Source organism: Bos taurus, chromosome 28 (genome assembly GCF_002263795.3).
Source record: "Bos taurus isolate L1 Dominette 01449 registration number 42190680 breed Hereford chromosome 28, ARS-UCD2.0, whole genome shotgun sequence".
Lineage (NCBI taxonomy): Eukaryota > Metazoa > Chordata > Mammalia > Artiodactyla > Bovidae > Bos > Bos taurus.
This window is the reverse complement of record NC_037355.1, coordinates 16,494,043-16,520,265: the sequence shown is the minus strand read 5'-3', so window position 1 is coordinate 16,520,265 and position 26,223 is coordinate 16,494,043. Positions and strand designations below refer to the sequence as shown.

At 40.0% G+C, this 26,223-nt stretch overlaps 1 protein-coding gene across 7 annotated transcripts in view; it reads right to left on the bottom strand.

Annotated features, from left to right (window-relative positions):
* CDK1 (cyclin dependent kinase 1) overlaps positions 1–26,223 on the bottom strand; it is a 51,413-nt gene that overhangs the window by 19,298 nt on the left and 5,892 nt on the right. For 2 of the 7 annotated variants that reach the window (XM_005226297.5, XM_005226299.4), the window contains exons 4-8: positions 26,033–26,156; positions 22,793–22,963; positions 21,217–21,380; positions 20,964–21,105; positions 16,274–18,668 (exon numbers count right to left, since the gene is read on the bottom strand). In XM_005226297.5, coding sequence (XP_005226354.1) covers positions 18,570–18,668; positions 20,964–21,105; positions 21,217–21,380; positions 22,793–22,963; positions 26,033–26,156 — 700 coding nt within the window. In that variant the 3' untranslated portion in view covers positions 16,274–18,569. 7 annotated transcript variants of the gene reach the window in all.

Sequence of the window (26,223 nt, the reverse complement as noted above, 5' to 3'; positions counted from 1 at the left end):
TATGTAATACAAAGTTCACAGAGCAGGCTGCCTTTATCACTCAGGCTTAAGTTGCACTGAAATGGAAACTCAGCTGATGCCCTATGTATTAGTTTCTCCAAATGATGAAAGTCTGTGACATTTGTCCAGACCATCTATTTCCATCGCCCAGGTTTGAGGCTAGTTGCCAGGACCCTTCTTGCCAAAGAATTCCTTCTGTCTTTCCAGATAACAAGTAAGCAATTTCAGCAGAATTATTTTTATTTGCAAAGATAAGGCCAGAATTTCCCCTGGTCAGATGAAAAGGCCATGAACATTAGCTCTTCAGACACTTGGGAACATTAGATCACAGCCTCCAGCGAGGAGGTAGATATAACACACTTCTGATTATGGTTCCAGAGAGGTCACCCCTGCTTGTTTCTGTAGAGATTTACTGATCATCTGAAATCCTTTGGTGAAACTCAAATCCACTGTGCACCATTTAGAAGGGGTTTGCCATCCTCTATGAAACAACAGGGTTACCAGCCTGCGTAGGGAAAGGATTCCACTACCTCTGAACACACATTTGACTCTCACTGGCTGATACGGGGGACTTTGGAATAAATGTTTCCATGAGTCAAAACGCAAGTATTCAGTGGCAGAGATGGGTACCCACATTCTCCTTTTCTTTTTTAATGCCCAACTAGCCCTTATTTCCCAGCCTGGCTTGCAGTTAGCCTGGCCATGTGACAGTGTCCTCGCTGATGGAATGTGAGAACTGAGGTGTACTACGTTCAGACCTCTCCAGGCACTTTGCTCTGATTTTATCTGCCTTCTGGACAGTTGGTATGGAGATGCCTCCTAGGCAACTCTGGAAGCCATGGGTTGAAGATGCTAGAGCATCACCAGTCTGGGAATTGATAAGCTCAGAATTCTTGTGTGAAATTAGGTGAGGATGTTTGCAAGGGTCACCTGGCTTGTCTTTACAAGGATGGGCAATTTTTCCAAATTTCATCTCAAAACACAGACACTCTATTACAAGCCAAGGCCTGAACTGGAGGAAAGGGATACTTCAAGTAAAATTCACACTATATTATGGATGGGTCTCTGGAACAGTTGATCAAAATTGAAATCTTTATCAAACTGTAAGTCAAGAAGATAAAAAAGAGTCTTTTAAGACCTTTCTGTAATTCAAATCATAATCCACATTCCCGACCTAAGTACTTTTTAAAATATCACAGACTAGTAATTCTTTTAATAAAACACAATTTATATTTTTCAGAAGCTGTAATGACTTCCATGATATCACTGAAGTGAGAGCAAAGGAAGAATGGGGAAAGAAGAAAATACTAATTGAACACTAGGATGAAAATGAAAAATAAGCCTCAGCCTAGAAATTGACTATGGTACAGCCGAAAGGATTCCTGGGCAGAAAGCAGGCAGAGTTTTCAATGCACAGACAGTGAGTAAATAAGCAGAACTTGTTGGTGAAGTTGGTAGAATGCTCTGGAATTCTATTCCAGAGACAGAATGATCATGATAGATGATGCTTGCTTAACATCTATTGTCAAATGTAGATGTCTGGCAACAGAAGAGAGGGGAACTCTGTCCCCAGTCGATGCCCTTCCAACCCATATCAGGGGCAAGGAGTGAAGGGGGTTGATAAAGCATGGTGCTTATTTGGGAAAATAAGTGAAAAGTCACTCTGGAGAAGAGCTCCAACATCAAATAAACATAAAAAGAATTCTTCAAGTATGAGGCGGGGAAGTAAGCTCTTAAAACTTAAGATCTTGGCAGGAAGGAAAGACTGATTGAGCTAAGAAGAAATCTATCCTTCCTTTGTCTGCATTAGAGAGATTTGGCACAGACTAAAGGACCTTACTCAAATTTTGCCACTCGCCCTAGAAACCTTGTATGAAGTCTCTCCTCAGCCATCAGGACAAATCTGAATGCAATGACTTTAAAAAGCTTCCCAAATGAGCCTTTCAGCAGTTTTATATACTGTTGAGAAAGGAGAGGGAGAGTAGCTATATGGCTAGAGAACAAAGAAAACCAAATTCTTGACTGCCCACTCCATAGATAAAACACTATCAAGCACATGTATAGCTATGAATTAAAGTATATATGTGCACTACTGCATATGATACTATGCGGCTTCCCAGGTGGCTCAGACGGTAAAGCGTCTGCCTGCAGTGCGGGACACCAGGGTTCGATCCCTGGGTTGGGAAGATCCCCTGGAGAAGGAAACGGCAACCCACTCCAGTACTCTTGCCTGGAAAACTCCATGGACTGAGAGGCTCCTCAGAGCCTGGTAGGCTACAGGCCATGGGGTTGCAAAGAGTAATACTAACATTAATGTTTTCTTCTTGCACTCTATATGGGTTGTCTTATATATGTTGGACACCACCACCTTCTATCTTAATACTTAAAGAGACTTTATCTTCATAAGAGTGGCTGTAGTATCAAAAAAAGATGAAAAACAATTCTTGGCTTGGGCTTTAGCTAAGCGATACTTCTACAGAGTTGTCCCTGAGTCGTGTCTAGGTTGAAAGTACAGATTGTGTGTTATCTAATAATGCCACACTCAAGTCTATTGCCTGAGCAACCAGAAGAATCATGTGGAAATGGAGCTCCTTAAGGGTATAACTTGTGTTTCATTTATCTTGCTCTCCACCAGGGCTAGCAGGGTGCCCTAGGACACCAAGGACATGCTGGTTCCTCAGTGATGCTTGTTGAATTCAAACATGAGTGAGTGAATGATTGAACAATCAAATGAATGCATGATAATATTTTTAAGCTACAGGAAAAACACAATATTTAAGTGTAACTCTCACTTGTCAGTGAAAATTCTCCATTGCTGGAGGAATGCACATTTTCTGCCTGGCCTACAGTCTGAGAATCCCATGACCGGAATTTAGCTAAAGTTCTATCCAATTTCTCAACAGGAGCTCTTCTTCAAAGGCCTCTGAGGTCTAGGTAGGTACCACAGAGTCCAGAAGAAGAAGTCCAGTAAAGCAACAGGGAGAAGTGATGGAAACTGGCAAAATGGAGGATGATGCATTGGGCCTGATGAGGGTGACCATTTTTGCCTCCATTAGGCCAAGTGTTGTCTTCTCTGGGTGTCTAATAGTTTTTTGACTTGTCTCATCAACTACATTGTAAACCTAAAGACGTCTGGGAATATGAGACGTTTCTCCTTTCTTCTGTCTCCACCATGGTCTGGTGGGATAAGAACTAGACTTGGAATCCAAACTTGCAAGTCTTCAATTCAATTAGCTAGACAGCCTTAGATAAGGAACTTAACTCCTGTGACTCTCAGTTTCCTTAGTCAGCCAATAAGAATAGTACTACCTCACTCAACAGGCTGTTCAAAGAGCAGACAAGACTTTTGCCAACTGTAATACTGTACACAAATGTGAGGATTACTATTAATTTTATTATTAGAGAATGAATACTTGTTGAAACCCATTGAACTGAAGAGAGGTGATGCAATTCTATATACTTGGCAAAAAATCAATATCTGCCTCTACTTAACTCCTTTTGAAAACAACATGTATAGAGAATATTAAAAAATATATGTAGAGAAGGCAAGCTAACATATATATCAACACATCACATTATTGTTACTGAACGGTTGGAAATAGTGAACACTTGTAATTTTATGATAAACAAGTATTGGGCTTCCCTGGTGGGAGTCCACCTTGCAATGCAGGGGATGCGGGTTCAAACCCTAGTCTGGGAAGATCCCATATGCCTTGAAGCAACTAAGCCAGACTGCCACAACTACTGAGCCCGCGCTCTAGAGCCCCAAGCCACAACTATTAAGCCCATGCACTGCACTACTGAAGCCCGAGGACCTAGAGGCCATGCTCTGCAACAAGAGAAGCCACCGCAATGAGAAGCCTGCACACCACAACTACCGAGTAGCCCCCACTTGCTGCTACTAGAAAAAGCCCATGCTTAGCAATGAAGATCCAGCAGAGCCAAAAATAAAATAATTTTTTTAAAAGTATTGATAAATGCTTTCCCACTTTACAGTTTAAAATATATTAATTGTACATGTGCTTTATTGGGACATGCACTGTATCCATTATAAAATGTATCCTAAGCACTATAATTGTTATCACTTGAATATTTCTGTGTAGTAGAATTACTGTTAAATTTTGTTTTCTTCTCTGTGCTTTTCTATATTCTTCAACTTTTCTTTAATAAACACATCACACAACATTTTTTCTGACTCTGAAATATTTAAAAAGAAAAAAATTGCCCAGTTTATTCCTGACTTACTTCTGTCTCAGATTGGTGGGTGACCACAGATGTTCATAAGAATATTTTTAAACTGTGGTAGGAGATTAGGAAAAATTTATCAAAATAACAGAGTTATTCATAGGAAAGATCTAATTAAATAAAATCTGATTTTACAATTCTTTATCTAATGCCTCCTAGATCTGTGGTTTAAAAGAAAAAGCTGTCTGTATATGCTATTTTTGTATAAAAATGGAGACGTATAAGAGCATACATTCACACCTGCTTATTTGTATAAAGAAAACATTAGTGGGGAGAAATGGAGACCGGAGTGAAAGGTGGGAATTTGGATGATGAGAACAAGAAAGAAACAGGACTTTGTGTACTTTTTGTTATATTGTTTGAATTTTTAAAATGTCATACATATATCATTGTAAATCAACTATATTCCAATAAAATTAATTTAAAAAAATAAATAAAAAACATAATGTGCAAGTAATAACAAGTCTAATATGCAAATGTTACAAGTGCTCCTGACCTTTGTTCTAGGGAGTCAGGCCTCACACTGGGTCTGGGCTAGAGGCCGCCCTCGCCAGTGGAGAGATGGATGTGGACGCTTATGTGGCCAGGGAAGCACGAGGCTGGTCCTGGGCTCACTCTCCTCAGCCTGCTGTGTCGTCCTCCTTAGATTTATCTGCTTCCTCTGGCAGCATGAAACCCTGGCTGCACACTGCCTATGTTCTCTGCTCCAACCCAGGAGGGTTCTTGGTTGCCAGTTGGTCACATTGAGCATAGCTGGTTATGTTTCAGGGGCTCTCTCTGTTCAACAAACTTTATAAACCAGGCTCAGTAAACTGAAAACAACACATGCCGATTATAGTCTTGTGTTCAGTGGAGTCTGAGATACAGTTGGGCGAGAAAAGCCCAGAAGGTGTCCCCTAGTGCAACCAGGCCCACTCCATGCTCCCAGCTAGGATCTGCATCAAATGGAGCCTCAGACGGCCTCTCTTGAGTCCATCCATTTATTCTAATGGGAAATGCTAGCATATGGTTCCTTGATTATCCAACTGCAAGCTGCCTCATGCACATGTTCTGTGGAAGGGATCTGGGTTGCAGAAGTTTGTCAAAACAGGTAGTCTAGGCGTATAAGTTGGCTCACAACTGATTAGCGATGTTCCATGCAGCTCAGGGAAATGTTAAAACTTGGTGAGAACTACCTTAAAATGAGAAACTTCAGCTCACGAGAACATACTACTGAAAAAAAGACAACACAAGGAATGGAAGCAGATATTTACCGCACATATAATCAACAAAGAATTAGTATGTATAACATAAGTAACTCCTATAAATCAAAAAGACCCAACCAATCAATCAATAAACAGGCAGTGTGCTCTGCAGTTCTGCAGATCTGTCTCTTCAACAGTATTTGGATGGCACAGACCCAGAGATACCCCTTGCTCCAACCTCCCACCTCCCTCCAACCCTTTTAACAGTCGAAACCTTCAGAATGAGCCACTGGGCTATCCCAGGCCACTGGGACAAACACCATTTTTTGAGTTAAACTCCTTAATAATGATCAACCATGAGCTCCCAGATCATCAGAATTATTCCTGAGGTGGAAGCTGTCATCAGCTGCCTGGTCAATATGCATCTGTGGGCTTCTGACACCTACCTCTTTCTGGGTGAGTGTGTGTGTGTGTGCATGAGTGTCTATTTCCACTGGGAGGATTTGGCTCTGGAGGGTGTGAGCCACATTTTCTGCGAACGGGACCAGGAGAAGCAGGAAGGCTCCAAGTGTCTCTTAAAATGCAAAACCAGTGCTACAGCTGAGCTCCTTCCAGGATGTGCAGAAACCACCTCAAGAATGAGTGAGGTAGGGACTTCCCTGACAGTTCAGTGATTAAGAATCTGCCTTCCAATGCAGGGGGGATGAGTTCAAGCCCTGGTTTGGGAGACTAAGATCCCACATGCTGCAGGACAACTAAAAAGCCCAGTCTGCAACTACTGAGCCCCCTCACCACAACTAGAGAGATGCCAATGTGCCACAGTGAAAATCCTGCACCCCAGAGCTAAGATCTGATGCAACCCAAAATAAATAAATATTTAGGGAGGGAAAAAAAAAAAAAGAGTGGGGTAAAACCCAGGACGCTACGGAAGCCGCCATTCTCAAGGAGAACCTGAACCAGGCCTTTTGGATCTGCATGTGCTGGGTTCTGCCCACACAGACCCCCACCTCTGTGACTTCCAGGAGAGTCGCTTCCTAGATAAGCAGGTGAAACTCATCAAGAAGATGGGCAACCCCCAGATCAACCTCCACAGGCTGGTGGGCTCCCAGGCTGGGCTGAGTGAGCGTCTCTTGCAAAGGCTCAACTCCAATACAACCAGGAGCCGCTGTAGGCCGGTGGCCTTGGAGGTGCCCCTCTGGTGTCAGGGCTTCTGCTTGAAGCCCCTCTCTGCAGCCACCAGGCAGCTTTTTAACCACCCTGGAATCCTTGCCCAAACCTTGGACCAAATGGAAACAATAAAGCTTTTTGAAGAAAAAATAAATAGGCAAATAATTTTATACCTCTTAGGTAGTTAGAGGTGGTGTTACCAAAACACAAGTCCATGTGCCCGCTGCACACTGAGGCCAAACAATACCAAAACATCAGAGTTTGGAGAAGAGAAAGGTTTATTGAAGGCCATGCAAGGAGACAGGTAGCTCCTGCCTTAAAACCCCCAAAGTCCCAAAAGCTCTCAGCAAAGCTCTATTTTAGGAAAGGTGAGGGAGGGATGTGCTTAGTTGTTGCAAACTTCTTGGTATCAGATCCTTTGTTTCTGAGGTCTGGTCACAGGTCCTCCACCAAGAAAAAAAAAAAAATGTTATTCTCTGTTCTGAGAAGAAAGGGCAAGGTCCCAAGGCTCAACTTTCACCCTGTGAGGTCCAGGTCCTGGCTAAGAGGAAGCAGGTCTCAGTTGGCAGCTCCCTCAGCACCAGATCCCCAGCCCTCCACCCAGCTGTCATCCCTGAGAAAGCCAGGAGCCCAGGACCCAACTGGCCCTCAGGCTCCTTAGGCCACCCAAATCGCAGAGGCTGGTCCCAGGCAGACTGCTGCTGCCTTTGGGTCACAGAGGCAGGGATGGGGGAGAGCTTCACCGCTGCCTCAAGGCCTGGACCTGGCCAGAGGGCAGCCTTGGTGAGGGCTCTGGAGCCCTGCAGGGCACAGCCCCCAGCCTGCTCGCCTGGCCCCAGCTCAGCTCACCCACTGGCCAGAGGCTGGGTGAGCTGGAGGGTCCCAGGGAGAAAGCCCAGATCTGCCTCTTACCTCACCGCCACCTGAGGACCTCCATCCACAAACAGTTGGCCGACTGACGCACCAACGGTCGCTCATTGACAGTTGGCTGCTTGGGGGAGGGGCCCACTGGAGCGCCAGCCAATGGCTTAGCAGGACCACTAATGGTGTGGCGGTAACCCTGCCTGGTAACCGGGTTGGAGGGTAATGGAACGCGGGAAGGCATACGAAGGGTCGCGCAGAGCGGCCGCACTGGTGTCTCCTGGGTTGAAAAAACTGAGAAGCAAAGCCGCAGACAGTGAGACAACCAATGACCTGCCGCTTCAGGAGCCCACTGCCACCCCAGTCTATAGAGACAGAAGAGTGAGGCTGTCAGAAGACCAGGAGTCAGTTGAAGTATCTGGGTAGAAGCTAGAACCAGGGTGGACCTGTGAGGTGGGAGCTGAGGTGCAGAGGCAGCACTATCTGAGTGACAGAGAGATAGACACTCTGACCTCTCTCTCCCCTCTTTCCTGCCAATGCCTCCCATTGGCTAAGCCCAGAAGCCAGACAGGGAACACAGGAATCTGGGAAATGCAACATGAGATACAGAACAGAGCAGGGGAGGGACACGGAATGGGTCTGTCCCCACTGCCCCAAAAAAGCCCTTGCACGGAAGCAGATGGAGACATACATAACAAAACTTACAGCACCACTGTTCATAACAGCAAGAGAAACAAGTGTCTATTAATAGGAAATGTGAATAAATTATAGTACAGTCATACAATGGAATATTCTACTACGGTGAAAGCAAATGAGCAATAGCTACATTTATCAACATGGATGAGTCTCACAAAGCCAAACAAAATGTTAGAATTTTATATATTTATATAAAGCATAAAAGCGTACAATGATGATAATGATGAAGAAGATAGATATGTTGTAAAAGTACACAGAAAAATTGAAAAAAGTATAAAGGAATACATCTTTTGGAAAAAGAAAGGGAGATGTGAACAGAAAGACATGCCGAGAGTTTCAAATGTAGTAAAAATGATACTGGGTGATGGGTACACAGGACCACTGTATATTGCTATTGATGGTTTATACAAAATTTTTTCAGAGTATGCTTAACTTTACAAAGGCGCTTGAAGGACTGTGAGTCAGAGTGGCTATTCTAAATGTCAGGAAAAGACTCCATTCTTTGTCTGGAGACAGAACTTGATGCCATCTGGCAAATGCAGATTGGCCCAAGAGAAACCCCCTCCTTGCCTCTCCCCCTTGGACCCAGTCCAATTAGGCAAACACCACTTGCCCCATGAGTTCTAGACCCAGTGGCATTCTCCTGACTCTTCTGCAGATATCGTGGGTAGGAGCTATGCACCTGGTCAGTCTTCAGTGTTAGTTTCTCAGGCCTCCAAGAGGCACTGGTTCTGTGTCTCTTCATGACAAGAAACACATTTCAAAGCTCTTCAAGAGTCCCTTTGAACCACTTCCCCACTAGACTTGGGTGAGTTAGATAGTAGCATTCCCAAAGCAAAGCGCAGTGTTCGGAAGATCATAATCCCCCAAATCCCTCTTCTCTACTCTAAGCTTTTCTGTTTTTATTTTTTTGGCTAAAGGATCTAAGCAGGGCCAACTTCGTAGGCATGTGACCTGTCAGACAAGCCCCCACACTTGGAAAGGCCCTGTGCCTGATTTAATGCTCTGTTGTTGTTGTCTGGAATTCAATAGTTTAACAGGAGGTCCCACATTTTCATTTCATTTTGTACTGGGCTCTGGAAATTGTGTAGCTTATCCTGGACCTAAGACTTGTGGGACAGGTTCTTAGAGTCATTTCCTTGTAAATCTGCATACCAGGTATGGAATTCTGAGAACTACTCTTGACAACTACCTTAATGGCCAAAGTAAAAACAGGAAGAGTCCCTTCCTAATATCCCATTACATTTGTTTACTTGTTTGTAACCTGTCTTCCCAACAAGGGGTTGTAAAGTCCACCAAGGTAAGATTATTTAGCTGAACACTGTCCTCATGACATAGTATCTGGCTTATAATACCTTTCAATAAATACTCATTGGAAGAACAAACATTTACAGAATCATTAAAACTGTGCTTGTCCTAGACTTGTTTTCTAACAACTGTTTATATGAAAAGCATATACCATATTTTAGAAGATATGTTCTTAAAGAACATGCATAACTCAATACTGATTTTTCCACAGAATGAGACATGCTTCCTCAAAATGTACAACTATAGTACATTTTGGCTTTCGTGCTGCTTTCTATTTTCTCAAGACTAACATTTTACTCTAACTAGAGACTTGCTCTAAAATGTGTCATAGGCACTGTTTGGCCTTCAAGACCATTAAAGCCCATCTAAAGTTCATTTCAAAAACCAAAGTTTCCGTCCGTTTTTCAGCCCTAACATTGTCACTCCCATTTAATGAACGCTCAGATAAGATTGCCTCAGAATGTAAAAATATCTAAAATTATAAAATGGCCAATGTGAGGGACCTCCCTGGTGGTCCAATGGTTAAGAATCTGCCTTCCAATGCAGGGAATGCAGGTTCAACCCCCAGTCCAGGAACTAGGATCCCACATGCCTTGGGGCAGCTAAGCCCTCATGCACAACTACAGTGCTGGGCACTGCAGCTAAGACCTGATATAGTCAAAAATACATATAAAATTTTCTTTAAAAAAGGCAAAGAAAACAACCTCCCAAAGTCCCATCCATTCCTAGTTAAGTTCAACTGCACAATTAAAATACAACTATATAAGGAAATACTATGCAGCCATTAAAAAACTGACAAGGTATGTGTTAATGATACAGAACATATAATTAAGTTTAAAAAATGGTCAATGTGAAAATAAGGAAAGTCCTCACCATAGGCACCTACCCACAGCAGCTCTAACTCAGGGAAGCCACAGCCTGGTTGACAACACTGACAAAGGGCTGCAGGTCTTTTGTTTTCCTGCCAAACTGCCCAACAGCAATGTATATGCCAGTGCTACAGTCCGCATGGCCTGCCAACCTCAAACGAATTTTCAAAATCTGGTGGCATTTCCATTACTTCTGATTCTACATGTGAGCTTAAACACACTTATATTACCTGACATTTGCATAATTTAACTCCCACAAATGCCGCCACTCCATGTGTCACTAGGTCACCTGTGTTTCAGTGTGTCTATAAACACACTGCTTTACACCAAACAGAACAACTCATGGATGGTGAAGCAAGAAAGCAATGGAGGCTCCGCAGCACCAGATGACCTCAAGTGGTTCTGGCAGCAAAATCAAACACAGGGATACTTTAATGCAATTCGCTCCACATGGCAAATGAGTGAGGAAGTGAAATATCTGACTAATACCTAATATTTAAATCCTAGACAAAACATTTCTGTGCAAATAGGGAAGTGCTTTATTTACTCTGATCCAAGTCAAAGGTAGCTGGATAATTAGTTTTCTTTAAACAACATTCAGCTTTGCTGACATCTCATTTTCCAAAAGCAGCTGTTAGCCAAATATAGTATTGTTTATTTGCTCCCTGGAAGGCTGTTTTTAAAAAGCACTTCTTCTGGTAAAAATATTGCATCACATAATTGGAGATAACAGGAAAAGTAGGAGTTGCTGTTTGTATTTAAATAAACATTTGCTCAAAAGTCCAGTTTTCTGTTTGTGAATACCTCCTTTATTTTGTGCCATTAGGCACACTGAATTATTGCTGTTTATTCCTTGCTTTTCAGCCTTGCTAGGAGATATTCCAAACATCGGTAACACACGAGACATTTCTCTTAAAAAACAATATAAGAGATAAGGCTGAAGTTCTTTGCCTTTTTCCTTTATACATGAGCCAGCTATTCCATTGACAGAGACTTATGAATATATAATACTAACATCACAATGTTTATTATCTGATATATACTTTTATATAATTGTATTTGGATAAAGTTTACTTTTGGGTTATTTTTCAGAATGTGACTATTTAAAATACCTGTAGATTAAACTGAGTTAAACTGAGTTAAACTCCCTATTACCCTCTGAGGGGAAGTGAAGAATGGAAATCACCATTGCTCTTCCAAAGAAAACACTCCATACATCTTACAATGTGCTTGGCTTGCATGTGCTGCATGTACTGTTAGCTATTACACTTTTAATTTCTAGGAACTGAAAATCTATGCAGCATTCCCTGATCTGACACTTCTCTTCACTGATCACTTGGGTTCTCTCTTATATGAACATTTTATAGTTAGAGTGGTTTGCCATTTCCTCCTTCATGGGGCTTCCCAACCCAGTGACCGAACCTGCATCTCCCATGTCTCCTATATTGTTCAGTTCAGTTCAGTCGCTCCGTTGTGTCCAACTCTTTGCAACCCCACGGACTGCAGCACGCCAAAACTCCCTGTTCATCACCAACTCCCAGAGTTTACTCAAACTCAAGTCCATTGAGTCGGTGATGCCATCCAACCATCTCATTCTCTGTCGTCCCTTTCTCCTCCTGCCTTCAATCTTTCCCAGCATCAGGGTCTTTTCTAATGAGTCGGCTGGCTCTTCACATCAGGTAGCAAAAGTATTGGAGTTTCAACTTCAGCATTGGTCCTTCCAATGAATATTCAAGACTGATATCCTTTAGGATTGACTGGTTTGATATCCTTGCAGTCCAAATCTCAAGAGTCTTCTCCCCCACTACAGTCCAAAAGCATCAATTCTTTGGCGCTCAGCTTTCATTATGGTCCAACTCTCACATGCATACATGACTACTGGAAAAAAGCAAAGCTTTGACTAGATGGACCTTTGTGAGTCATAATGAATGCCAAAATCTGGGGTGAAAGAGGTGAGATGTGTACCCTTTATGGTTATCGAAGCTGCTAGAACTTTCTGTTAGCATGGGTAAGAGCTCCCAACATATAAATAACATTGCATTTGTCATCCAGTCCCTGAGGCTTCGGATTGATGTTGACTAGTCTAAAAAGTTTTCTGCTCACCTGGGAAATCACAAGCCTTTTATGTTCTGAACCATTTTCCATTAGTGCCTGTGCATGAGAAGTAATTCAAACAAAAAGCCAAAAAGCATTTATAAAACTATGTTCAAATTTTAGCAAGATTTAAGATAGAGCAAATGTTCGGCTTCCCATTTGGATCCTTGAAGCAGTGAACACAGTTCATGAAGAATAGATTTATATTTTCTTGCACATAAATATGTTTGTCATGATACCAGAACCATTGAGACAAATGGCTGTGTTCCGTTGGGAAATCTATCTTTTCTGTCCTTATTATAAAGTGTATATTACGGTATAATTATTCTTGTGGTTTTATAGTTAAAGGCATTTTTATAGTATAGGAAGCTTCTATTGAAATAGCATAGGCTACTTAGTTACTACAAAGCTCTTTACAAAAACTAACACTCATTAGGAAATTCTCCCCATTCTGCTTCTGTTATTCCATCATTTCCTTAGCAGAAAATAGCATGGTTTTGAAATTGTATCTCAAGAAACGACTGCCTGTGGAAGTGTATTTTATAGATTTCTACTCCTAACTGGTAAAAGAGTAGGTACATATACATAAACATTCCTCAAGTTTGTAGGTTCTTTGAAACAATAGGGATACATTTCTATCAGTACCATTTTACACAATCAAAACTAGAAGCTACAGTTAAAACAATGATTATGAACAATAGAGCTTTTAAAGGGAAGATATTTAATTACGTAAGGATTATAACTATAAGGGTGCTAAGTTAGAGGTTCCTTTAAAAGTATATGACTGTTATTTTAGTATGGATGGCTGTGACTCTTTGAGGTTGGAATGACAGAACCCCAACTCAAACCAAATTAAGCAAAAACAAAAAACCCACAACTCCTACACCTACAAGGGATACTGAGTAGCTCCAAATGTTAAGGTAGCCCTGCCAGAACCAGGCTTGAGGACCAGAGTCCAGGGACATCAAACCCCCAAGATTCTTTCTCTATTCATCACTTTTTGGCAGAATGGGGGAGATGCCTCAGGCTCCTAGCCCTGTCATCCCAGTTTAGCAGTGTCAGCAGAAAGACTTTATTCTCTCAGGGTTTCCATAGCAAAATGGACCCTCACGGGTCTTATTTAGGTCACTTGCCCACCCCTTGAACCAATTACTGCTGCTGGGTTATGGTTTATCACTCTGATCCAATCTGGGTCATCTGTATGAAAAAGGAGCCAGGATTAAGAAGCTCAAGAGGACCACATGCAGCATAGTAAAAGTGGGACGGGGAAAATGAACATTGATTGAAAACTATCTCGCCTTGTTCCTTTCAACCTTGAAGTAGAGGTCTCACGAGCTTTGGGGCTCCATGGGGAAGCCTGAAACCTGGGGGGCTGGTTTGGACCCTGAGCTGGGAGGGAACTCCTTGGCACCTGGGCTGCACTGGCTTTACTATTTGCCTGCCTTCTTGAGTTCTTCTTAAACTTTAGAAACTAAATACATTTTCTATCAATTTATCTTGGGAAGCAACACAAGTCCATGAAAAGAGAACATTGTGAAGTCAGAAAGCTCCTCAGCCATTAAAAAGAATACATTTGAATCAGTTCTAATGAGGTGGATGAAACTGGAGCCTATTATACAGAGTGAAGTAAGCCAGAAGGAAAAACATAAATACAGTATACTAACGCATATATATGGAATTTAGAAAGATGGTAACAATAACCCGGTGTACGAGACAGCAAAAGAGACACAGATGTACAGAACAGTCTTATGGACTCTGTGGGAGAGGGAGAGGGTGGGAAGATTTGGGAGAATGACATTGAAACATGTAAAATATCATATAAGAAACGAGTTGCCAGTCCAGGTTCCATGCACGATACTGGATGCTTGGGGCTAGTGCACTGGGACGACCCAGAGGGATGGTATGGGGAGGGAGGAGGGAGGAGGGTTCAGGATGGGGAACACATGTATACCTGTGGCGGATTCATTTTGATGTTTGGCAAAACTAATACAATTATGTAAAGTTTAAAAATAAAATAAATTAAAAAAAAAAAAAAAAAAGAAAGCTCCCAAGTCCTTGCTCCTGCTTTTAACTAGCCTTGCAATCCTTAGCAAATTACTTAAGCTCTATGAATCTTAGTTTCTAAGATGAAGATGGCCACTCCCTTACAAGATTGCTGGGAAAAACAGGAAGTGTATGTGAAGCAGTGGCTGCTCACCAGAGATGTTCAGTTATAGTTGAACGGAAGGTACCATAACCTATGAGCAAGCTTAAAGGCCTGGGATTAGTCTAGCACTTGAGGTTCTAGACTGAGGGCTGTGGGGATGAAAGAACGGGACATGGCCCCAGCCCTCAGTAAGGGAGAAAATAACAGTGCTAAGAGTAACATAAGAAAAAAGTGGGAGACTTCAAAGGAAGAAAGGAATTACCATGTACCAGGAACCCATATTCCCCATCTAGTGTACCTTGTAATGCCATTGTTAAATGCCATCTGTTAAGATTTAAGAACCGATTACTGTGACAGAAAAATAGCTTACTGCCCAATTTTTGCAATGTATTGAAGAGAACATTAGGGGATCCTGACAAAGAGACATGTACTATATCTGTATGCGTATGTCTGTGTGTATGCATGATGCCTGGCCGCCCTGTCTATATCCCTAACAATTTTACAATCCTACTTATGTATTTATATAAATAAATGCCATTTATTATTTCCATTGTACAGTTAAGGAAATAGATTCAGAGACTCTGAGTGACCTACCCAAAGCCACAGATGGAATTGGCAAAACTGGGAACCAAGCCCTAACATGGCTCTAAAACTGCAATCTTTATATTACGCAGTTCACTTTTCTCAATTCTCAACAGTGACAATGTAAGATTTAGGTTTAAATTCCAATTCAACTTCTACATGTATACTGACTCTGGGTCAGTTTTTCCTTCTGCACCATGCTTCCTCTCATAACAAGATGACTAAGTTTCTGTTCAGTTCTCCAGATTTCTGAGAACTACCCATGCAGTGATTCTCAAAGTGGTCCTTGGACCATCATATCACCACCTGGAACTTGCTAAGAAATTGTATTCATGGCTATACAGGACCTGCCAAATCTGGGGATGCACAAGAAATCTCTTAGAAGCTCTCCAGATCCTAATTCAAGTTTGAAAATCAGACTTTTCAGTATTCTAAGGAATGCAGGTATTGTGATACCTTTTTCCCTTCTCAACAAACAAGTCTATGACTCTCAACACATTTCTTCTAAAGTTTTTAAGGCATCTTAGAAACTCAATATTCAAACTACTAAATAAATATCCAAATATTCAGTATGGGACTGAAAAGGTCTACTCTTGCTTCCAATTATATTTAACATCACTCCTTTCTCCAAAGGTCAAAAGTTACAATCCTTGTCAGTACCATTACTGCCCCACCTGAGCCGTTTCCTAGACATTATTTAAGTCAGAATTTTCTCCCTCTTCAGGAACTTTCACATTTTATCCCTCCATCCTTTGCCTTCTCTTTAGTCATTCAATACTCTATCCATCTTGCCCCAGACCTATTCAAACAATGCCCACTACTCTCAAGCTCTACAGCCCACAAACATATCTAAATGTCTCTATTCTGTCCACAAAATGCAAAATGATCCTAGGGTCCTAGGAATATGGCAACTATTTAAACAGGGATGGGGCTGAAGTTGACCTGTTATTAAGTACAGTTTGCGAGAAGCACTAATGTAGAAGTATATTTCACCAAGAACTTTCAAGTTTCCTTTTTTTACTAATTAAAAATTATTTCATTGTTAATCCAAGTCCCCAAAATACCTTTTATTCACTAAAAAAAAATGGTTTTTTTCAAACATTTAATTCACACAGGCCATGTCCACATATAAATTAATGATTTTATTATAGATTATGTATTAACTTCTTTGCATCATTACTGCCTTTGTATTTTATGTTTAACAACAACAACAAATCCTTCTCTAAAGCCTACAGACAATAAGATACAGCATTAGTCACAGTATATGGAAGTCTCCTACTGGTGATAAAATACACAAACCTCTCCCCTCACCAAAGAACTTTGTACAGCCTAAAATGGAAATAGAACAAGTTAGAGATAATGCAAGATAACAAAGTTTTCAGACAACTAAAACTAGATGTTGGCCCAAAGTTGTTAAAGTCACCACCAACTGGCGATAACTGGCTACATCAGAATCATCTTGGGGGACTTTTAACTGTTCAGGGTAGGAAGAGAGTTAGTCTCAGGTGTTTCTAGCACAAACAGATTTAAGAGCTACTAACCCACAGACAAGATCCACTTTAAAATCAATCAGAAGCGCCACAGCACAAGCCAATTTAAAAATATGCATGCGATGAGGACCCAATTCAGTGGCTTTTCAACTAGTCACTGAAGCTGACATAAACACTTTACTTAGGACTACACAGAGAGCTGGAGCAGAACAAAACGTATGTCTGTTTACAGCAACTGATGGCAGGGTTCTTCCATCTCATTTCCCTGGTCCACCAAGTAGGTTGTAAACTGATGAATTACTGACTTTTCAAACAATTAGACTGCACTGAAACAATAGCAATGAGCATGCTTGGCTGCTACCAAAGCCACAAGGCCCCAAACACTGGTGACACCAGTGCATCTACATGTTATTGAAACAGAAGGACCAAGAAATAATTTATAAGACACACTGATAGTTTTGTGGGGGCAGAGGGGTAGCGGCATCAGTTATCAATGCTGATTCTACACCGCCAAAGGTCTGTAATGCACAATTGAAAAGTAGACCCATTTCAATACTTCATAGACAATCTGCAGATACTCCATTTCACCATTTCACCATCTCAATTAACTCTTTTGTGTGACTGACCTTTCACTTACCAAATTCCCACCGTGAAATCTCTCAACAGTGTGACCTCAAATGACTTCCATCTCTAGTTGCATTCCCTTACTGCAGGCTGGCTTCCACCGAAAAACCTAGAAGGCGGCCACCAAAACTCTCACCTTATGCCCTGTTGCCAAAGAAAGTGACCCATACTTTCTCCTCAAGTGAAAAAATTAGAAGACAACAAGATTAGGTAGATCACCCATTACTCAATCAACTGGATCAGCCACACAAGAAGGCTCATTCTGGTCACGGGCTATCAGCATGAAAAACAGAGCATATGGGTGACCAGTGGATAGTTGTACATTAAAAATGATAAAAATTATTTTTAGAGACACTTCTTTTGGCTATAACAATCTAAATTAGGCTAATTGCAGGTAAAGATCACAATGAGCAGCATTATTAAACAATTCCAAAAGCTAGTGATCTTGGCTAAATAATTATACATTAGAACCTTCTAAGAAGGCTGCTAATAAACTAAACTATGTCAAAATTTGCAAAGAGTTTAGTCAGACTTGAAAGCCAAGATAAGCAACTCCTTTGTATGGTTGTTACCTCTGACCAAAGCACAAGAATTCACTCAGACAAATAACTTTCATAACCTACCTAAAAATAGGATACCTCATAAATTTTCTAAACTGTTCTTTCCTGCTGTGGACAGCCCTTGATCTCTGACTGTAAAACTTAGCAAGCTTTGGCATATACTAATGTTAGTTTTACAAGTTACTAAAAACCTCTATAAATTAAGCATCGTCTCTCAAATCTGGATAGTTCTCTCACTCTGAATGCCTAAACATTTAGGTCACAAACTGAAATACCAGTAGAAAAATATTCATCTTTAGGCAGGGTGTATAGTTACCACATAACAAGAAACTGACAAGAAAATTTAAACAGAGTATAAAAATACTTCAAAGCATTATGAACTTTGAACTTAGCACTTTCCTAAATTTTAGTATTTTCAATAAGAAAAGAAGACTGGGGTAGCATTTTAGATGGTTTAAGCTAACTCGAAAATTTCCTGATTCCTGACATCAATACTAGATTTATAAAGTTTTATTATAGTAACAAACAGCTGTTACAGTGGAATCTACAAACATATACAGAATTATTATATTTAAATTCATATAGAACAGTATTTACATTTTAACTTAGTTTTGAAATCAGAAGATGAAGTACAGATTAAGTTTTACAACAAAGAAAAGAAAAATATACAAGACAAAACCAGAGATGAACAGTAAAAGTACAATTATCTGTTCTTGACACAACACAGGGAAACTGTCAGAAAGCTACATCTTCTTAATTTGACTGTCCAAATCATTAAAGTACGGATGATTCAGTGCCATTTTGCCAGAAATTCGTTTGGCAGGATCATAGATTAACATTTTCTGTGTGAGGAAAAGATATTTTAAAAGGTTATTTATTTAAGGAGAAAAAAAAACCCTCCCCCCAAAGCCTTACTTTTCTACCAATAAGCCATATGCTAATAATTTTAAAGAAAAACTACTAAATGAATGTTCCCATTAGTTTAACACCAAACCACATAAATGTTTTACCTCACCCTCTAGCTCTAAAATGATCTATTCTTTAAATCACAAATATCTTGATAACCTTTTTGCTATAAATTACATTTTAAGACACAAGCATTCATGGATAACTTTAAAACCAAGGCATAAATTTAAGAAAGATTATCTAGTTAATTATATTTACTTTGAGAATTAAAAGGCCCTCTGAGTTATTTACAACATTCCTGAAACTGTGGTAAGTAACTATAGAGGTTTCTAATGTAGCTTTCAGCAGTTTCTAATAAAAACAAAGCCAGCAGGCACTATGCTATAAACAGGTTAAAATGACTCACTAAATGAACTATGGTCAGAAACCTAAGTGTTACAGTTTATTTACACATCAGCAGAAAAGTTAAAATGTGTCTTAAAGAAATCTTTAAATCAATAAGCCAACCTAGAGATACTTCTCCTCTCTTGTTACCACCTAAGCTCTTATGCTATAGCTGGCATTCTACTTTGTTCATTTCATGTTACTTAATCCTGACAAGAAAGGTAGGAATTAGTCCCACTTTACAAATGAGAATACTGAGGCTCAAAGAAGTTAAGGAACTTGCCGAAGTTCACAGAGCTAACAAGTGAGAAAGATGAAATTTGAAACCAAGACTAACATATGGTGTACAGCAGTGATTATCAACCTGGTGAGACTGACCCTAAGGGGATATTTGGCAATGTGTAGATACATTTGGGGTTGTCACAACTGGGATGAAAATGTGTTAAAGGCATCTACAGGATACAGAAATGGGATGCTGTTAAGTATCTTAACAATGTACAGGACTGCCTCCAGCAGCAAAAAATGATCCAGTCCAAGATGTCAATACTGGCTAGAATAAGGAACCGTGATTGACAACATAATTTTCATTTCGTTAACTAAAGTGACATTCTTTGAAATGTTCAAGAATCCCAGACTGGGCCAGGAATACAGAGGGCCTTTTACATCACGTCATCAATACTGACGTATAAAATATCTGAGTGGCAGTAAAGGACCCTGGACTGCACTGTAAGCATTTGGGAAATCTGAGCTGGAGTTGGTGGCATGATTATAACCTGTGAAAGAGGCCCAAAGACCAATTAGAACACACGTATGATGATACAGCAACAGATTTCTTTCCTTTGTTTAGTAACCTACCAAAATTTCTTTTTTGGAATTACATTACCTGAGATTCATAAGATTTAGGAGAAGACAATGGCACCCCACTCCAGTACTCTTGCCTGGAAAATCCCATGGACGGAGGAGCCTGGTGGGCTGCAGTCGATGGAGTAGCTAGGAGTCAGACACGACTGAGCGACTTCACTTTCACTTTTCACTTTCATGCATTGAAGAAGGAAATGGCAACCCACTCCAGTGTTCTTGCCTGGAGAGTCCCGGGGACGGGGGAGCCTGGTGGGCCGCTGTCTGTGGGGTCGCACAGAGTCGGACACGACTGAAGCGACTTAGCAGCAGCAGCAACACCTCAGTATTTAAATACTGTTCTAAAATAAATTTCCTGGGGCAGGTCTAGGACATTTTTATTTTATGCTAACAAATTATTTTTTGTCTTATTTCTAAAGAACACAGCTGTTTAGTTGGAACAGCAACGTAATAGAGGGGAAGGTGTTAAGAACTACATTCATCCCTTTGCTAACCTATCTGATGTGGAAATGAGGCACAAGGTGAGAAATGGAAATTCATGCAGCAAAGGCTTAAGTAACTAAAAATATGAAAAAATAAGGAAGACACCTATGTCTAAACTAAAAACCAGTAAATACCAAGACAAAAAAGCTGGAAAGGGGGGCCACTCCAAGTCAGTCACTTACAGCGTTATTATTAACCCTGTCCTCTCCTTCAGAGTATCTATAGCTATCTATCAGATTAAAAACAAATCAACAAGGACAACAAAAAAATGCCAAACTCTCCTCTCAAAACCACTAGTGTTTTTCATATCTAAAATGGAACTAGTAATGTGCTTGCTTCAGTAGCACACATACTAAAATGGAGCTAGTAATATAATAAACATAACAGTTATGTGTCTAGGTCAACAAATATTGGTTTTATTCCTATTTCCTAGGTAAAGACAGAATTAAGTACATTCAGAATTAATTATCCATGGTATTAAAACCAATATAAAGGGCATTCCTTACCGAGAGCAGATCCAAGCCATTTTCATCCAAGTTTTTGACATGGGATGCTAAGCTTCCTGGTTTCCACTTGGGAAATGTACTCTTATAGTCCTGTAAAGATTCCACTTCTGGCCACACTTCATTATTGGGAGTGCCCAAAGCTCTAAAAAGCCAGAACAAAACAAAAACTTACAAGTTAAAGCATCAACATAATTCTTGCTATCTACATGTAAATTTTAAAGTTCTTAACAGCTCAAGCGTAAATCAAAAATACCTGAAAATTCTGAAGAGTTGATCAATTTCTGAATCCCCATGAAAAAGTGGTTTCTTCGTTGCTAATTCAGCAAATATGGTACCTATACTCCAAATGTCCACTGGAGTTGAGTAGCGAGCTGACCCCAGCAATACTTCTGGAGATCTATACCAGAGTGTCACTACCTATTACAAAGAAAACGCCTTACTTGGAATAAACGTGGCACATTAAATTACCTAAATGTAAACATTTATATTAGGACTGTCCTTTAGAATGCTGCACGATTGTCTCTGATACTGTTTAAAAGTCAATTCACTATACACAATACTAAATGTTAGATAAATACTTCATTTGTAAGTTATATTCACTAAGGAAGGAAAGATAAAAGCATACCAAATCTTTTCCAATTAGTAAAACGCAAGGATCAAAACAGTCAAGACAGCCTTCACTTAAGAACAAAAGCACAATGATGCTGGGTCTGGGCTGACACCGTGCTGCACAAGCGCACGCATCGCTCGCGTGCTAGGATCACAACCAAGGCACACAGCAACTTATCAGTGGTCTGCACCAATCTACTATTTGACCATATCTCATTTGTCACAGTGCAGGGCAACAGCATCTATTTAAACCAGTGGAAACCAAATAATATATATTTACAGATCCATGGGAAAAATTATAAAAAGGAATGATTAAAAAGGAGCCAAGACACCTGACCAGAGGTGCACTGTCACAAGTTTTGATCAAGAGGAAGTCTTTGAGCACAAGAGTAGACAACTCCACAGAAGACAAGGTTTCCCAACAATCCTTAACTGTGATTCAGCATTCCCTTTCCCTCCAGAAATAGCAAACAAAAAGCCAAGTCATCAATATAACAGGGACAAAACTTGGTTATATTTACAAGCTTTTAAAAGCATGGCACCCCACTCCAATACTCTTGCCTGGAAAATCCCATGGACGGAGGACCCTGGTGGGCCGCAGTCCATGGGGTCGCTGAGTCGGACACGACTGAGCGACTTCACTTTCACTTTTCACTTTCATGCATTGGAGAAGGAAATGGCAACCCACTCCAGTGTTCTTGCCTGGAGAATCCCAGGGACGGGGGAGCCTGGTGGGCTGCCGTCTATGGGGTCGCACAGAGTCAGACACGACTGAAGCGACTTAGCAGCAGCAGCAGCAAAAGCATCTGAAATAATCATACTTAATCAACAAAACCTTTTAACTAGTCTTTTTCAAGACAGGATCCAAAGGAGACAGAAATCACATGTAACTTGCACAGGGACGGTTTACTATACAGGATTAGTAACTGTAACAGAGGTTTGTAATAATCGGAGACTGACTTGTGAGAATAAATGACTCCTTCCTGCAATGCCTCTCTAGCACCCTCTACTGTCAAAGGTAACATCCCAGCATCTGGCAAAGGAAAAAACACTCAAAAGTTCCAGATGCATTTTCACATAGCAGACAATGAAGTTTGGACTACAGAGGCAATAAACTGATACCGGCAGATTGAAAATCTTTCTGAGTATTTTTTCTTGTCTTAAAGAATACAGAAAACAATCCCTCAGTCACACATAACAAAAGTACCAAAATAACATACCTCATGTGTATATACTCTAATAGGAATTCCAAAAGCTCTGGCAAGGCCAAAATCTGCCAACTTAATTGTTCCTTTATCATCAATCAATAGATTTTGAGGTTTTAAGTCCCTGTGGAGAACTCTTCTAGAGTGACAAAACACAATCCCTTGTAGGATTTGGTACAAATAACTCTGGAAGGAGGAAATATAAATTAGAAACTTAACCATATGATGAAATGATTTTCTAAATAATCTTGGCAGGTTTCTTTCAAAGACATAAGAAATTATATTGCAGAGAAATAAACAATTTACTAAAAAAGTTCTCAGGCCTTAGTTTCTTAGTTGAAACTAACAGGAAGTATCTGGGGCGTGAGAAGCCCATTTATATCAAGTATTATGTTTGTACAACTAAGACAAAGATATTCACCTTATGGGAACATCTATAGATACTCATTTCATTTTCTTTTACTTATTCTGGTCCCTAATTCTTAAGTAATAAGGTAATTTTCTATATAGAAAGTTTCTTAAACTTTTGTTTTATATACTTATAGCAACTCTAGTTCTGCCCTGAGTAAGTTTAGTCTTTTCCATTTCTGTCTTTTATCTTTATATATTCACTTCCTCTTTGGAAACACTGGTCACAAGAAAAAAAAAAAAGAATATTATGACTGTATTTAAATAGATATAATTATGGCAAAACGCTGTTTAGCAGTTCAGAGAAGTGTTTTGTAAGATTCCTGTTGCCAACAAAATGTAACTGACATTTGAAGCAACATGAGTACTACAGAAATATAAAATATAGTATTGACTATAAAGTTCAATATTATAAAATACATAAAACCAATCAGTTGGAACAACTGGCTAGCCATTTGGAAAAAAAATTAAGAACCCTAATTCTGACATCAAAATAAACCTTTGATTCATCTAGAATTTAAGACAAAAGGAGGAATGGTAATCTACTGAAACCACTAGAAAAACACTGTCATGTACTGTTCTAATACATGTGATCTTTGCATGAGGAAGACTTAAATAAGACATAAAAATCTCCAAAAGTCATGTACTGATATGTACAAATACGTTAAATTATAAAAATAACTAATGGTATATACACACCATTAACAAAAGACAAAAAAAAAAAGCAATAAAAGAACTATTATCAATACATTACCAATAAAAGGCTCTTAAAAACCAGTGAAAAAAGTATCCTAACAGAATCATCAGTGAAAAATATGTAGTGTTTATAAAATGGCTAAGAAATAAAAAATGTTAAATGAAAGAAAAATGATGTTAATGTATTTTTCATAGTACTGTTATCAAAAAGATTAATCAAAACAAGTTTTGAAAGTGATGTGCTAAAAAATATACATACACCATGATATTGGTCTACTTTTTTAGAGGGTTAACCAGCACTATCAAGATTTTAAGTGTAAATAAATAACTTCAACCCACTGATTTCAGTGCTGAGACTCCTATAAAGATACACAGGAATATAAAAATATTCACTGCAGCACTGACCATAAGGACATGAGTCACCAAGCTGGAAAACAACTTCAGTGTCCACCAGTGTGGACTTCGTTTACGCAATTATATCAGACAGTAGAAAGATGGGTAGACTAACATTTTACACAGTAAAAGGGAAAGTAATGCATATATACTAATATATATAAAATCCCATTTTTATAAAAAGTTTCTGTATATACACATACAAAGTTGACATACAAGTATCTCTAAGATTACTAATAAAACAAAGGCTACCTCTGAGGAGTGGTTTGGTAGAGACGGTATAAGGATAATTATTTTAAATTTAAATGAAACTTAATCTCTATACCACCTGACCTGCCTCTTGAGAAACCTATATGCAGGTCAGGAAGCAACAGTTAGAATTGGACATGGAACAACAGACTGGTTCCAAACAGGAAAAGGAGTACATCAAGGCTGTATATTGTCACCCTGCATATTTAACTTATATGCAGAGTACATCATGAGAAATGCTGGGCTGGAAGAAGCACAAGCTGGAATCAAGATTGCCGGGAAAAATATCAATAACCTCAGATATGCAGATGACACCACCCTTATGGCAGAAAGTGGAGAGGAACTAAAAAGCCTCTTGATGAAAGTGAAAGAGGAGAGTGGAAAAGTTGGCTTAAAGCTCAACATTCAGAAAACAAAGATCATGGCATCTGGTCCCATCACTTCATGGGAAATAGATGGGGAAACAGTGGAAACAGTGGCTGACTCTATTTTTCTGGGCTCCAAAATCACTGCAGATGGTGACTGCAGCCATGAAATTAAAAGACACTTACTCCTTGGAAGGAAAGTTACGACCAACCTAGATAGCATATTGAAAAGAAGAGACATTACTTTGCCAACAAAGGTCCGTCTAGTCAAGGCTATGGTTTTTCTAGTGGTCATGTATGGATGTGAGAGTTGGACTGTGAAGAAAGCTGAGCGCCGAAGAATTGATGCATTTGAACTGTGGTGTTGGAGAAGACTCCAGAGAGTCCCTTGGACTGCAAGGAGATCCAACCAGTCCATTCGAAAGGAGGTCAGCCCTTTCGAATTCGAAAGGGTGTTCTCTGGAAGGAATGATGCTAAAGCTGAAACTCCAGTCCTTTGGCCACCTCATGCGAAGAGTTGACTCATTGGAAAGGACTCTGATGCTGGGAGGGATTGGGGGCAGGAGGAGAAGGGGACGACAGAGGATGAGATGGCTGGATGGCATCACTGACTCGATGGACATGAGTCTGAGTGAACTCCGGGAGTTGGTGATGGACAGGGAGGCCTGGCGTGCTGCGACTCATGGGGTCACAAAGAGTCGGACACGACTGAGCGATTGAACTGAACTGAATCTCTACAATAAGTTAAACAAAATATATATTCAAATCCAGAATAAAGTGAAACTGCCTGCCAGCATCACCCTGTCCCAGGCTTTTGTTCTTTTATTTTGCACATATCTGACTGACAAAGAACAGAATACCCTAGTTTCCAACAATACACACTTAGTACTTTTCTGTTTTTTCAGGCAGTACTTTTCACTTTACAACCAGAAGCACTATCTAGTAATAAAATACTTAACTGTTAACAACCTATAGACTATGTGAGAAAAAACAAAATATTCTTTAATGAAACATTCTTTTCTTCCTTGTTCTACTTTCTAATACTTTTTCCAAGTATATTCTCATGAAACACAAGCACTTCTAAAGTGTAGACCCTTTACATTCACAGAGGATAAACACTAACAAAATTAGGCAAGATTCTTACCTTAACAAGTGAAGAATCCATGAACTGACCAGGAGGGATAGAATCCAAGTATTTCTTGAGATCCATGGAAAGGAATTCAAAGATGAGATACAACCTGGAATCCTGCATAAGCACATCTTGAAGACTGAAAAATAAAACAATTACAAATCTTAACATTTTTGATCTCTCACAAAGTAAAATGGCTTCTATAC